Raw genomic sequence first — 13,615 nt, 5'->3', positions numbered from 1 at the left:
TCGACAGGTGTGTATGAAGATTGTTTTGAGTTTCTTATTTATGAAAGTCTCTATTAGTACTGGTATTAGTAATTTGACACACAAAATGTTTTTTAACAACTATCCCTTCTTAATGACATTAAAGAATAGGCTTTGCTGTGTACCATCTTTAAGCAATTTGTTTTTAGAATTTTGGGGTGGTTGCAGTTATTTTAATTTTGTACTGTTAATAAATACATCTGGATCTCTTCAACTATATGAAAGACTTCAGGACAGGATATAATTAAAGCTAGGTAAGTACTTTTATTATAAGAGTGGATAAATAAAAGAATTTATTCTCCCAATAGGAGATCAAGTGGAGAATACCTTTGTCTGATGAGACCTCTGTTCACCAGGGAACAATCTCTAAATCAAACGATGAGATTGGAGACCAAACACTGAAGGTGATTATACGGAGTCTGCATTGCAGTGAAAGTAGATGGCTTTTACCTTGAATTATTGGGATTATTCTATATACTGAGACTCCTACAATTTCATAACACATGGTCCATGTGTATATAGTGTGATGTTGGTGCCTTTTTTCAGTCTACCTTGTGGCAATGATATGTTCAAGCACTTTGAATGCTTTTGAAGCATTTGTTGAACACGTTACCTGGCAATTCAATTTTACTTTAGTTCAATATTGGAAAGACCATTACCATGAGTTACAGCACTTTTCACATTGTTTATAAACTTTTCAAAATGGGACATGTTGTTTTTTCACTGTATTCAGGGGCTCAGATGTATTCCAATCAGGGATCCACATAGCAGCTCAGGGAATACTCAGTGTGACTTTGGCTGGAGATCGTGTAGTCATAGAAACAGGAACAAATTGTGGATTCGTTTTAGAAGTCTCTAATATTGGCAGATAGGCATTGGTTGGCTGAATAACAGCAGACAGTTGTTTGATTTTGATTCTGGAACAACTTGGTCATTTTTGAGATTATAAGAAAGTCTTGCCTGGTAAAACTTTTGAGGTCCCTAGATGCAATTTGAGCATCACTTGTTGCCCCACCTCGTTCTGGCTGCAACCTCTTCTCATCTGAGGGGAGTTCGCAAAATAATTGAACCATGTCCTACCAAAGAAGTGGACAAGTTCCACGAAACGCGTAGAGGTTTTTGGTGGTTATGTCATTAGATGCACATTGTTACATTAATAAGCATATATGTGACACATCTGATTTGGTTTTAGGGATTTGTATTAAAGTTATAATTTTAAATATGTGAATTGGTAATTATTGGAAACTGATGTATATTTTGCCTTGAAAGTCCCCCTTCTACTCCTTTGCTTTCAGTATTCCAAACGATATACATCATACGGTCAGGTTCCAGGATCTAGGCTTATTTCCTGTTCTAAATTAAATCATGTTTCAGTTTTAAACGTTGCTAGTTATTTAAGACTTTTGTACAGAATTCTTAATGCAATGTGTGTTAAAGTTTCTTTGTTTGTCTCATACTTGAAATACTTGACTCTGTATTTTTAAGAAGCTAAGTATAGTTTTCTTTGTTATCCCTTTTTTAGTGTAAAAGATCTTTAGCCCAGTTATCTGTATTGTCCTTTATCGCATTTCAACACAGGAAATCAGTTCTGCTTACAAAGTTCTCATATTGCCACCAAAACTTTGCCTCGGTTATTTGTTATATTGTCTGGTAATAAACCCCAGGCCTAATAAATTTCTCTTTCAACAGAAAGACTCTACGGACAAAAACTGGGTGTTAAAGGAACAGTTAAAGTCCTGGCAAAGGCTTCGGCATGACCTGGAGCGAGCGCGCCTGCTGGTAGAGTTGATACGCAAACGAGAAAAGCTGAAGAGAGAAACGGTACAGGGTGAACTAGTGCCCAGTAGATGGTTTTTGCCTGCACAGTCTGATAATGTCCTATGCTGATTTTCTCTTTTGTTTTGTTTGTTGCAGATTAAAGTCCAGCAGTTAGCTCTAGAGGTCCAGCTAACCCCTTTTCTTATTCTCTTGAGAAAAACATTAGATCTTTTGCAAGAGAAAGATACCAGCAATTTGTTTTCTGAACCGGTCCCTCTGTCCGAGGTAACAGAACTGTACGAAGTAAGAATCCAATCTCCACCCATGTTTTACCTGCATCTCATGATTGTCATTTTTGTGTATTGTTTTGACTTTTTTATTTCTACAACATTTTAATACAACTTACCATTGGATGATCAATACTGGAATTCATGATCTAGCAAAACCAAATTATGTTTTAGAATACTCCTTTAAGGAGCCATGAATGTAGACTTTATATAAATAAAAAAATAGTAAATGGGTAACAAATTAAGTGGCATTTGTAATATCCCCTGATAACTACCAAACCCTTGGGATATTACGTAGTGTTGGTGTAAGCCATAGCTATGCCGTTTTATCCCATTTTACAGGTTGTACCTGTCAGACATCAGTATATAGATTGTCTTTCCGACTTAAATGGTATTGACAGTCACTATGAAAGTTTTAACGAGACCTGCAAAGAAAACTGTAAATACCCATTGCCAACAACCGTGACTTCTGCTCTGATGAGGAAAAAAATGTGTATTTTAATATCTGTTTGCAAACAAACATTTCCATGAGTGTCTATCTCCTGTATTCCCTACAGGTTAGTCCCACTGACCCCTATATCCCTGTATCCATTAATGATGTAGGGGTCGGCTGGAGACCCCACTAAGCTACAGGAAACTGACATTCCTCCAGGTGTTAACTTCTTAAAATGTTTTCTTGCTATCAGAGCGGCCAGCAGCATGAGAGTTGTTTACAGTCTTCTAGTCATAGACTAGAGTAATTTGGCACTTGCTCGAGGTGTCTTTCTTCGTTTCTGCATCCTAAATGGAACTGGGGGGGGAGCAAAGGAAAGATAAGTCTATGCCCTGCCAACTTCCTGTAGTTGATTTTCGACTATATTGATGTGGCCAGTACAACATAACTCTCACACAGGAGTCTATTCCCAGCAAAGTTCAGGAAAATTTTGCATCTGGGCAATGATCAGATGGGTAAGAATGGGTATTGCAAAAGTGACATCACCTGTCCCTTTCTGCAGTAACTACCTGCCTGATTTCACAATGTTTTTTGCCACTTTATAGAAACCTGTCCACTTTGCTTTGCATAAGAAATTCATTGGCCTGAAAGTGCTTATTGCTTGTTAAACTCCTAAAGAATCTTCAATGGCCAAACAAATCCTAAATCCAATTACTGTTACTGTGATGTGAAAGCACTATAAGGTACCTTCCCTGACTTAGCCAACCTCTCCTCCTCAATTTATGTCTCACATGCTCAATTTCCCAGTTGTTGCAACTCACATTGGAAGGAATCAGTGCTGTCAGTCCAGATTTCAGTGAGAAGTATAGGGTGTGTGCAGGTGCTGCTTAGCAAGCTAAAAGCTTCTAAATTAGCAGTGAGTAAGCTGATGGCAAGACGCCTTCTACATTTCTCATTCCACTGTGGTGTAATCAGGCACAGCTGAAATGAGAGTGGCAACTCTGCTGTATTTTATTGCATAATAAAAATATACCTTATAGGATGACCAGTTTCCCACTATCGTAATCCCACCAATCACTCTATGATTGACAAACAGAGAAGGTGCTTTACTCAAATGACTGCCACAGGTCACTGTTCCGGATGTACAACTCAGGTGTCCTGCTCACCTGGATGCGCATTGAGGGTCATAAGTCCCATCCTCTGAGTATTCATGAGTAATCATGCTCTCAGTACTGTTTTGCTGCAAAGCTTAGATATGCTGGTAGCAGGAGAGGTTATGCCCGCAGCCTAAAGTATTCTCCAACAAAAATATTTTTCAGATAGTAAAAAATTTCAGTTTTTACAGTATCACAGTATTCTTTGTATATATTTTGGCAAACTTTTGTTGAGTATAATTTTTGAATAGCCAAACTAAAATTAATAAAATTGCACAGACTCCATTTTAATATATTTAAAAACGTTAAATTGCCAACAAACTTACTTCCCTTTAGTTCTCCTATAGCATTTGTAACCAGGTGTTTGTCTATTTAACTCAGTTCTCCATCTTTGTGGAGTAATTTTAGTGTTCTTTACCTGTAGTGTGTCATGGAAGGACTCTTCATTAAATGCTTGTAGGGTAGAGTATTTGTACAATGAAAAGAAATCAAACAAAATTAACCAAAAGCATTGTCACTTTCATTGTAAATAAGGTGAGCATACTTGAGCAAATGTACTTATGCATTTTTATTATTTTAACTATTTAGGTTGTATTTTTTTGAATCTATCATTGATTTATGCAGAAGTGAGTGAATGCATGTCAGACTACACATGGTTTTTGTAATTGGACAATGTTTGTTTAGCCTGAATTTCAGCTTTAAATATCCAAGCAACTAATTATGACATATAAATTAATCATTCAGGTCATCAGTTCCAGCAATTAGGATTTATAGCACACCTGACTCAGCCTGACTCATATAAAACTAAACTACTAATTCAGTTTTTACAAAATTTAAATACCTGGTTTGCTTGGTCCACCCATTTTTCAGAAAATTGCTGATCATTTTGCCTATGTTTCAGAATCCGCTTCTTTCAGATTGTTTTGTTAGAAGAATGTCTCCTAAGTTAAGGCCATTGTTGTTTTTTTTTATTTTCTCCTTCAGGTTCCAGACTACCTAGAACACGTTAAGAAGCCGATGGATTTCCAAACGATGAAGGTTAATCTAGAGGCCCTCCGCTACCAAAACTTTGACCAATTCGAAGAGGACTTCAACTTGATAGTTAACAATTGCATCAAGTACAACGCCAAGGACACCATCTTCTACAGAGCGGCTGCCCGATTGAAAGAGCAGGGTACAGCAGTAATACGACATGCTCGACGCCAGGCAGAGAAGATTGGGATTGATTTTGAGACAGGAATGCACTTTCCCCAAATCACAGCAGGAAATGAGATGGGACGTCACAGTAGGGAGAATGGTATGAAACTTTAAGGAACATTGCTATAAAACTCTATAAAAGTATAAGACTTTTGAGCAACATAGTTTCCCAAATCCAGGCAATTTGTTTTTCAGTTTTGTCTAGAGCAGGAAAAGTTTTAATGTCACCTGTGTTCCTGCTACCATCTCCTCTCAGTTACTGTTTTGTTTACTATTTGAAACGTAGTTGCATTGGTGGAACTTTTTGTATTCATTTAGTGAACCTGGAGTTCAATTTATGGGTATTTCTTCCAAAGCCTTATAGAAGTAGTAGTTGGTGCACAGAAGTCTTACCATTTTCTGCATTCATTTGTGTGCCCCAGTTGAAAGGCCCTAACATTGTATTGTCATAGTTTAACTCTAAATTATCTATTGCAAATAATATTCTTGTTCACCATTGGAATCCCTGTTGTATCTCACTTGGCAGATTATGAACGGACCCCAAAGCCTGACAGTCGTAAACCCCTTCCACTTGAAGAGCAGCTGAAAATCCAGCTAGCCAGGCTGGATGAGGTGAATGCAGCCAAGCACAACATAGGGAAAGCTCGCCAAGCCAAGATGATCCGGAAAGAGATTACTTCCATTCGCCGCAAGATGGCCCACCAACAAGAGTCTAGAAGGGACGGAGCCAATGACAGACATGGGTCTTCCAGCGGGAGAGGAGCTCTGCCATTGCACGGCACAGAGAAGGATGGACAGACGGACAGTGCTGCAGAAGAGAGCAGCAGTCAGGAGACGGGGAAAGGTACTGACCTGTGTTAATTGACTGCTTTCTGTTCTCAGGGGCCTCTTCTGCAGCTCTGTTTAGTTTCAATTCTGTTTACATTTGTGTGTTTGATTGTTCGCTTTCATATGGCACTTTTCTTATCTCCCCCCCCCCCCCAAATGTACTCACCATAGTTGAACCATGTGTGGCTGTACAGCTCTGTAATTTCTATCATGGTCTTGTAGAGAACCATATGTTGACTATGTTTTCTTTTATAGTGTATATGATATGCACTCCTATTACTTACATAGAAAATCACTCTCCGGTCTGTATTTTCGGTCCGTGAATGTGAAGCTGCTACTATATCTGTTTAATCACGTGTTTACATAATTTGTGACTGAAATGTTTGTGATAGCACTTACTTAGAAACAGTTGTGATAACCACAGCTGAAAATGCACCTGATAATGTTAAAAAACAAAAAAAAAACCTTCACCTAAAGCACACCTGTCACATGTCAGAGGAAGTCATCTACACAGCTTCAGCACAGGTATTGACTTTTGTCAAATGTCATCATTTTGGTCACACTAGTGCATTGAAGTAATGTATTTCGCTATTTGTAGTTATTTTCGTATTTGTTAGTGTTGTATTAAATTAATCATTTCACTGGGGGGGGGGTCACTCTATAAAATTGGCAGCAATGTAAAAGAAAGGCCATCTTTATGCAAATCTTGTCATGGTCTTGTGACTTAAAACCACCACATCACTACTTTTGGTTGCTGCCGATATTTACCTAACCTAATTCCTGGAGTACTTGTTGCTCCTGCCACATATAGTGGTTCCTCCTGCAAGCTGATTCGTCCTGTAGTGGTGAAAGAGCCAACAGAAGAAACCACTGCATTTTGGGGGAGAAGTAGGCATGTAGTCATCCAGAAGTACCATGAAACCATGTAATGACAGTGTCGCAAGACACAATCCGTTGGAGGGGTAATTGTATGTGACCTTTTTTTAAAGAGCAAAAACGCCCTGTGTTGACAAGGTCACTTTAAGACAACATATTTATTTTGAATGGCTGTAGTGATGTAGTGAAACTGTAGTGATGGTCGACCTACCTATGTTAATCAACAAGTCAGTGTGAATAAACCTTTGGATCCCTGTCTATTGCCCTGTCACTGTAGGAGCCCCTTTAGCAAAACACAAGCTTCTTAAAACAGATGACCAATCCCCACCACCACTATTGCACAGTGCAGTACATGACAACAGACCAAAACTCTATCATAGTGTTTAGTTATATGTATATATAACATTAAATACAACCAGAGGGTTCTTGCTGTGATCGGTTAAGTGTCCACTGACATGTGACAGTTGTAAAAAGAAGAAGCTACAGCAGGTAGGTGACAGAATTTAGTCTATTGGTGTATATTGTGTATATATTGTTTATACATATTTTTTTTTATTTTTATCCAAGAATCTAGGGCTGTTTGACTGTTAACATAATGCAGAGAATATAACTATAACTAGAATTTAGACTGTAAAAAACAGAAGTGAAATGTATAGAGCTACAAAGATGCCTCACAAATATATATGTAGATAGATTTTGTTTCATTCAATAACATACTTACTTTTCCTCCGGCATCTCTTGCAATTTACTTTATCATCCAATCTGGTAGGTCAACATAAAAACTGTGAAACCCATGTTCTAAACAAAAGAAACAAGCACCTATTTTTCCTTGTGTCCTTATTTTCATAGTAGAATATTTTGATCATGGAGATTTTAGTCCTATAATCAACATTGCCTCCATATATTATTACACAATTGGAAAGACCAAAGATGCAAAAAATGGTTAGAAAAATGTTAACCCTTGTTGCCAATTGCATAGTCTATAATTTTCTTGATTGCACTTTTAAAATGACTGCTTGGTAGCCGTCTTCAACACAAAAATCCCTCTGGTGTACAAAATACAAGCTAAACCCATTCTGTAGACTTACACAATAGCACTGTGTCAAGTAGGCAAATGATTTACCAGACCCATGAACTTTATTTATGCGATAAAAACTGCCTATATATTCCCACAGCAGACAGCCAGAGTAATTTTTGTTAAACATTGTTGAGTGGAGTTCTCAAATCTGGCAAGACCCACGGAAACTCAAGATGTATAGTTTACTCTGTGAACCACAGATTGTAAAATATTTAGGATCTGTGCTGTACTGCACAGCTAACAGTTTTCATTTCAGACACTTTGATAAGCCAGGCTGTATGTCTGATACAATGTTCAGGGCCACATGAATGTAAGAAAGCGGCCCAGTAAAAATAACAATGAATGTATACACTGGATATATACACTGTATTTTCAGCAAATGTTGGTAGAGGATGTTGTATTTGGATACCATTATTAATTTTCTTGAGTAGTGGATAATATATATCTTTGGTAAGGTTTGGTACTGCTAATAGAACAGGTTGGTTAATCAGTGTTCTCCCCAAACGTATGCAGTGTCGAAAATTGCTGCCTGGTTAGTGAGAGCTTTTTTCACCACTTATTTTCTCACAGCAAGGTTCAGCATTGGATGTCTTCTAAGATGACCGATGGGAAGATCTGAATGTATGGAATAATAAGGCAGATGTGTGATTTTACCTTACTCTACAGAGAAAAATATGCCAGCTGCTGACCTCTACTGAAAATGCTGATTGTCTGGCCTGTCAGCTGGTCTAGTAGTTTCAACATTTAACACCAATAACAGGTTAGGCCTTGTTTTTTTTTCCCCTGCAAACTAAGGCTGCATACACACATGCAATAATTGTCATTGGAAAGGATTTTTCACTATCTTTTTCCAATGACAAAAGACTGAAAAATGCATGAATGAGTGTTGTACAGCACTGTTCTGTTCAAGGGAGAAGAATGACAGAACCGCACCCCGCTGCGCTCTCTCCCCTTTACTTTCAATACAATCCTTTGCAATCTGGATTTCGCAAGGACGGACATCAAGCACTGTACACATGCCAGATTCTCGTCCGATATCGGCCCAAAGGCAATTATCGGATGAGAATCATCTGACGAGGGTACGTAGCCTAACTTGTTGCATACTTTTACACCTGTAAAAACAAATGGGGCCAGTTAGCATTTTCAGAAGGAGGCCAGCCACTGAACCTGGCTACCTGTTTGTTTTAGACCAGGTTTCATTTACAATACATCAATATAAAGACAAAAATAAATGAAATTGTAGAGCAGGTAAGAATAGTATTAATTGTACCTCCAGACATGCGTTGAAGGTTTGCAGGATACCCACAACTTTATTAAGCAGAACTGAACTTTTCTGTAGTCTGTTTTGGCCTGGTTCTCTTTTTTCAAATCCTGTGGTTATGATCAGTGTGGAACTGTATGGGTACAGCCAAACTTACTGCTGATGTCTATGTCTGCTTTGCAGTGACAGCCACAGTCTAACTTTCAATACAGGTGCACTTTAACCTAAACTAAAGAATACTTCATAGCCTTTGGTAAAGACCTGTTCTGCTATCAGTGGTAAGGGATGTTGTCTGTATTTGCACCTTGGATTATATTTGTTCTAACTAAATATGATGGGTTCTCAATAATTTGATGGAAATGATAATATATGTTCAGCACGTATATATAAAATGATTGTAAAACATACCTCTAGATAACATTGGTTGTGACTATAAAATATGCTTGTGCAGTGAATGGTGAGATAAAACTCAGTTTCAGGAAAGGTCACAAAGACTCGGTATACTGTGAGACAGAAAATTAGCATCGCCTAATGGCCGTGCAACACTATTAAATGGAAATCAACTCCTAAATAGATTAGATATAGCTATCTTCTACTTGTGCATTCAAAAACTTTATATATAGAAACAATTTATTTAAACCAAAAAATTAAACCTGTCATTTAATGATCACACTTCTCATAAATCAGGCATGCGTCATCAAATCGTATATTTTGAGGAATAAGGAACCTCTTCTTTTTTTTTTTTTCCCATGAAAAGGGGGGGGGGGAAATACCTTTTTTATTGTAAGTGAACTGATTCTTGGGTATAAACATTAACTTGTTTTTAAAGCCCAAATTAATTTTGTTTAGATCAGTAAATACATTTAGGGTCATCATGCTGCTAAAAGACCCCTATCAGTGTTCTCCCCAGCCCATTTTAGCTGCGCACACCACCCAACACTTTTCAGTAACCACCCACCTACAGCTTCCTCCAACCCAGCTTAAAAAATATCTGGGGAGAACACTGCTTGCTCTCTGTGTCAAAGCTGTGGTCTCTCTGCAAAGGTCCCCAACAACCCTCCTGGCTATATAGCTTTACAATTAGAAATTCATGATAGGTGAGCTCTAGCTTTCAACAGGGGGCCTGTGAGAGAAAAAAACACTATTCTACACACAAAGAGCAAGGGTTCTCCTCTGCAACATGCTGGCATTGTACAAGCCATTGTATCCAGGTTGTGAATGCTTTCTTCATAAAATACTCTCACATTGCATAAGGTGCCAGGGGAGGCTTATGGAGTAGAGAAGGGGGAAGGAGACGTGAAGAGGTCTGTGTTCTTTGTAATGCATCAGAAATGAAAAAGGCTGGCTTGACGTAGTGTGCTTTGGAGTTCAGAGTCACAAATGCACTGTGGTGTTAAGTCAAAAGAGAAAGCACACTGCATTTCTGGCACAGTTATTTTTCTTAATTGCAGAGCCTTTAAATAGATAAAACAATAAAAATGGGAATCAACGCATTGCAAAGAGCAATTTTTTTGCAATGCCTTTATGATTTAAATTTTGTTACAGGTGCACTGAAATTGTCCAAGCTCAGCTTCCCCCCTTTCCTGTTGTGGCCTTGCTTCATATGTATGCAAACACTGTGCAGGATTTGTTTTAAAGCGAAACAAGACCTTATAATAAGGTGAGCAGGCAGGTTGTTTATATTTTTGCAGAAAAAATATTGTCTGACCCTTCTGCAACAAAGTTACCTGCCAGATGGCAATTTTTTGTTACATTTGCCTGTCCATTGTGAGTGCCGTCATCTTTACCTGGGGTTCCAGATCTTCAAGCATTTTGATTAGCTATGTTGCAATAATACAACTCCTACACACATGCGCATGGGAATTAATTTGTTCTCTGCATGTCTGCTCAGTGTGTATTAAAGAATGTTAAAAAACTTTTTTTTTGTTGCACAAGGGGACATCACCTGTCCCTCCTACATTAATGTACCGTACTGTTTTCTTTTTAAAGTTTATTTCCGCTTTAAAGCTTATTCACTGCTTGTTTAATTACCTATTGTGGGTATGGGTTATGTTTGAATCCTATAGACCCTAAAATACATCTACATAAAACTGTTCAAACTACATATAAAACAAGGCTTCATTTAAAAAAAAAAAAAAAAAAACCTTGATTGATAATATACTTACATTAGGTAATCATTTATATATCTAATAAAGATGAACACTATAGTTCCCTTTACCCCTATATTACACAGTAACACCGTTTATTTGCTTGAATCTGATAACACGCACATGTATATATAAAAGAAACTATCGTGTTCCTTTAATTGCTGTTTCATATTACTTTGCTTTATCAGGTCTTTGTAACATTATTCTCAGTTTTCATACTATGAGGTTTGACAGATTTATATATATTTTTTGAGCTTTTTGGGTTTTTTTTTTTTTTTTTTTTATAGAAATGTAATCAAGCTGTGTACATTCAGATTATTCCACTTGGGTAATGTTTTTATTTTTTTTTTTCTATCAATAAAGTGTTTCTATTTAAACCTTAACTTTTGGCCAGTTTGTGTTTTTGGTGCCCAGGGAATTGGTCCATTGGTTCTTGCAGAGCTGCATATGGGGATCTGTATGCTAAACTGGTTCAAAGAACACTTAGAATATCCAATGCTATCTTTGTTTTTTGGAGACCATATGTTACGGGTTACCTTCTCATACTTTGTGCTCTGTCCACCTCTGTTCTTCATTCCTATGCCCCTGAACAATCTCTTCTGTTCTAAGTCTTAACATCCTGCGCTATCTCTGCCTATCTGTCTCCTCTCAGGACATGGCCCAAACATTTCCTCAACCCCTGCACATGAAGTTGGTAGAAGGACCTCTGTCCTTTTCTCCAAGAAGAACCCTAAAACAGCGGGACCTCCAAAGAGACCTGGGAGGCCACCAAAGAACAGAGACAGCCAGCTGTCGTCGGGTCAAATCAGCAGTCCAATTGGACCCCCTCAGTTGTCTATAATGGGGGGGTCCCAGAGGCAGCGAAAAAGAGGCAGGAGTCCCCGGCCAACATCAAGTTCAGACAGCGAAAGTGACAGTGACAAGTCAGCTGAAGATGCCTCTCTAGGTAAGTCAGGGCCAACATGCTTTGGATCTAATATCAATCTTTAATTTTGCAAAAACCTTTATGTAAGTTCAGAATCTGATTTTTAATTTTATTGCATAATGATTTGCAGCCTGTGATTAAGAAATTGCAGCTAAAAAAAATGTTAGGATTTAATGGTTGATCACCCAACAATTAAACCCATTGGACATATTGAAAGTCAAAATGGTATCCTGCAGTTTATATGTACACTCAACTGTATGTAATGGTCATATAAAAAAAATATCTGACTATATTAGAATAATGAAATAGATACCCTTGGGAAAATTATAACAAAATAATTGACCAATATACGTGTATTTTCTTTGCAATATCAGCCCTGTGACATTAGCCTCAAAACATTCTGAGTTTTGTATGATGATACAACATTTTATCAGGCAACTGCCATTTTGTATTTGCAATTAAACTGACCACAGGAATCTTATACAAAACAAGCTCTACGTTACCACTCATGCTTAGCATCTCATAGCTTGCCAGTCTTAGAGATTTGTTCCAAAATGGCATTCTTACTCCTATGTCCACTCCAATTCATGTGCCTGCTCCTAAAGTAGAACTGTGGCTCGGCTTATACTCATTGATATATGTACATCCTAACAAACCAGAATCTTTAAAACCTTCAGTGACCAGGCAGCTTAATCTATCTTGTACGCTCCTTTCCAATTTACCCAATTTCCAGTATTTTGGTGGCTTTCTAATCCTTAATGCAAACAGAGAACACAGAGGTGAAGGGCGCAAAGTGTGCTTCTTCTGAATTTTTAGGATTAATTATTACACAGTACCTAAAACTTGAGAGGGGAGTAGGAGGTTGTTTTAAAACAAATGCACCCCTTATATACCGCATTAATATACATGAATACTTACATGTCTTAAGTCTAAACACAATTCTACTGTAAGAGTTATAATTGTTCTGTTTATACCTTTGAGGCAGGTTCTGGTTGGGTCAAAGCTGTGTGCTTCTCTGCAGGGGTTTATTCACACTTGCTAAAGACTCAAAATAGGCATTTTCCCAAACCCCTTGTCTGCACCACATACATTTGAGCATTCATTGATCTAGTAGGCCAGAAGCAAATAGATTCCCCATTATGCAATTTGTTTCCATATTTACAGACTTGCCCACCAACGGCTTCAGTGGCAGCAACCAGCAGGTGAAAAAAAGTTTTTTAATTTACCGCACTGACTGCAACCTTCCACGGAGCAGCTCCGACTCAGAGTCCAGCACCACCAGCAGCAGCAGTGCTGCATCAGACAGAACCAGGTAAGTTACTGAGCATAAAAGGCATTTCTTAGTGAGTTAATGAGATAAGGAATGCTGTTAATAAGGCATTGTGTCCCCCCCCCCCCCTCCTTTTTTTACACAACAATAAAAGTCCCTTGTCACCCCCCCCCCCCTCCCTTTGCTTTCTCTCTTTCTCCCCTCTCTCTTCACTCTTTCTCTCTCCCCTCTCTTTTCGCTTTTTCTCTCTCTCTCCCCTCTCTCTTCGCTTTTTCTCTCTCTTTGCTCTTTCTCTCTCTCCCCCTTCTCTTCGCTCTTTCTCTCTCTCCCCCTTCTCTTCGCTCTTTCTCTCTTTCCCCTCTCTCTCTCTCCCCTCTCTCTCT

General features: G+C 38.2%; 1 protein-coding gene across 3 annotated transcripts in view; it reads left to right on the top strand.

The window, feature by feature from the left end:
- BRPF1 (bromodomain and PHD finger containing 1) overlaps positions 1 to 13,615 on the top strand; it is a 34,079-nt gene that overhangs the window by 12,535 nt on the left and 7,929 nt on the right. For all 3 annotated transcript variants that reach the window (XM_072420682.1, XM_072420680.1, XM_072420683.1), the window contains exons 5-11: positions 327 to 422; positions 1,708 to 1,839; positions 1,933 to 2,079; positions 4,635 to 4,947; positions 5,374 to 5,691; positions 11,690 to 11,983; positions 13,127 to 13,274. In XM_072420682.1, the coding sequence (XP_072276783.1) occupies positions 327 to 422; positions 1,708 to 1,839; positions 1,933 to 2,079; positions 4,635 to 4,947; positions 5,374 to 5,691; positions 11,690 to 11,983; positions 13,127 to 13,274 (1,448 nt within the window). The remainder of the gene's footprint in view (positions 1 to 326; positions 423 to 1,707; positions 1,840 to 1,932; positions 2,080 to 4,634; positions 4,948 to 5,373; positions 5,692 to 11,689; positions 11,984 to 13,126; positions 13,275 to 13,615) is intronic.

Source organism: Pyxicephalus adspersus, chromosome 8 (assembly GCF_032062135.1).
Source record: "Pyxicephalus adspersus chromosome 8, UCB_Pads_2.0, whole genome shotgun sequence".
NCBI classification, from domain to species: domain Eukaryota; kingdom Metazoa; phylum Chordata; class Amphibia; order Anura; family Pyxicephalidae; genus Pyxicephalus; species Pyxicephalus adspersus.
This window is presented reverse-complemented; position numbering and strand designations above follow the sequence as displayed.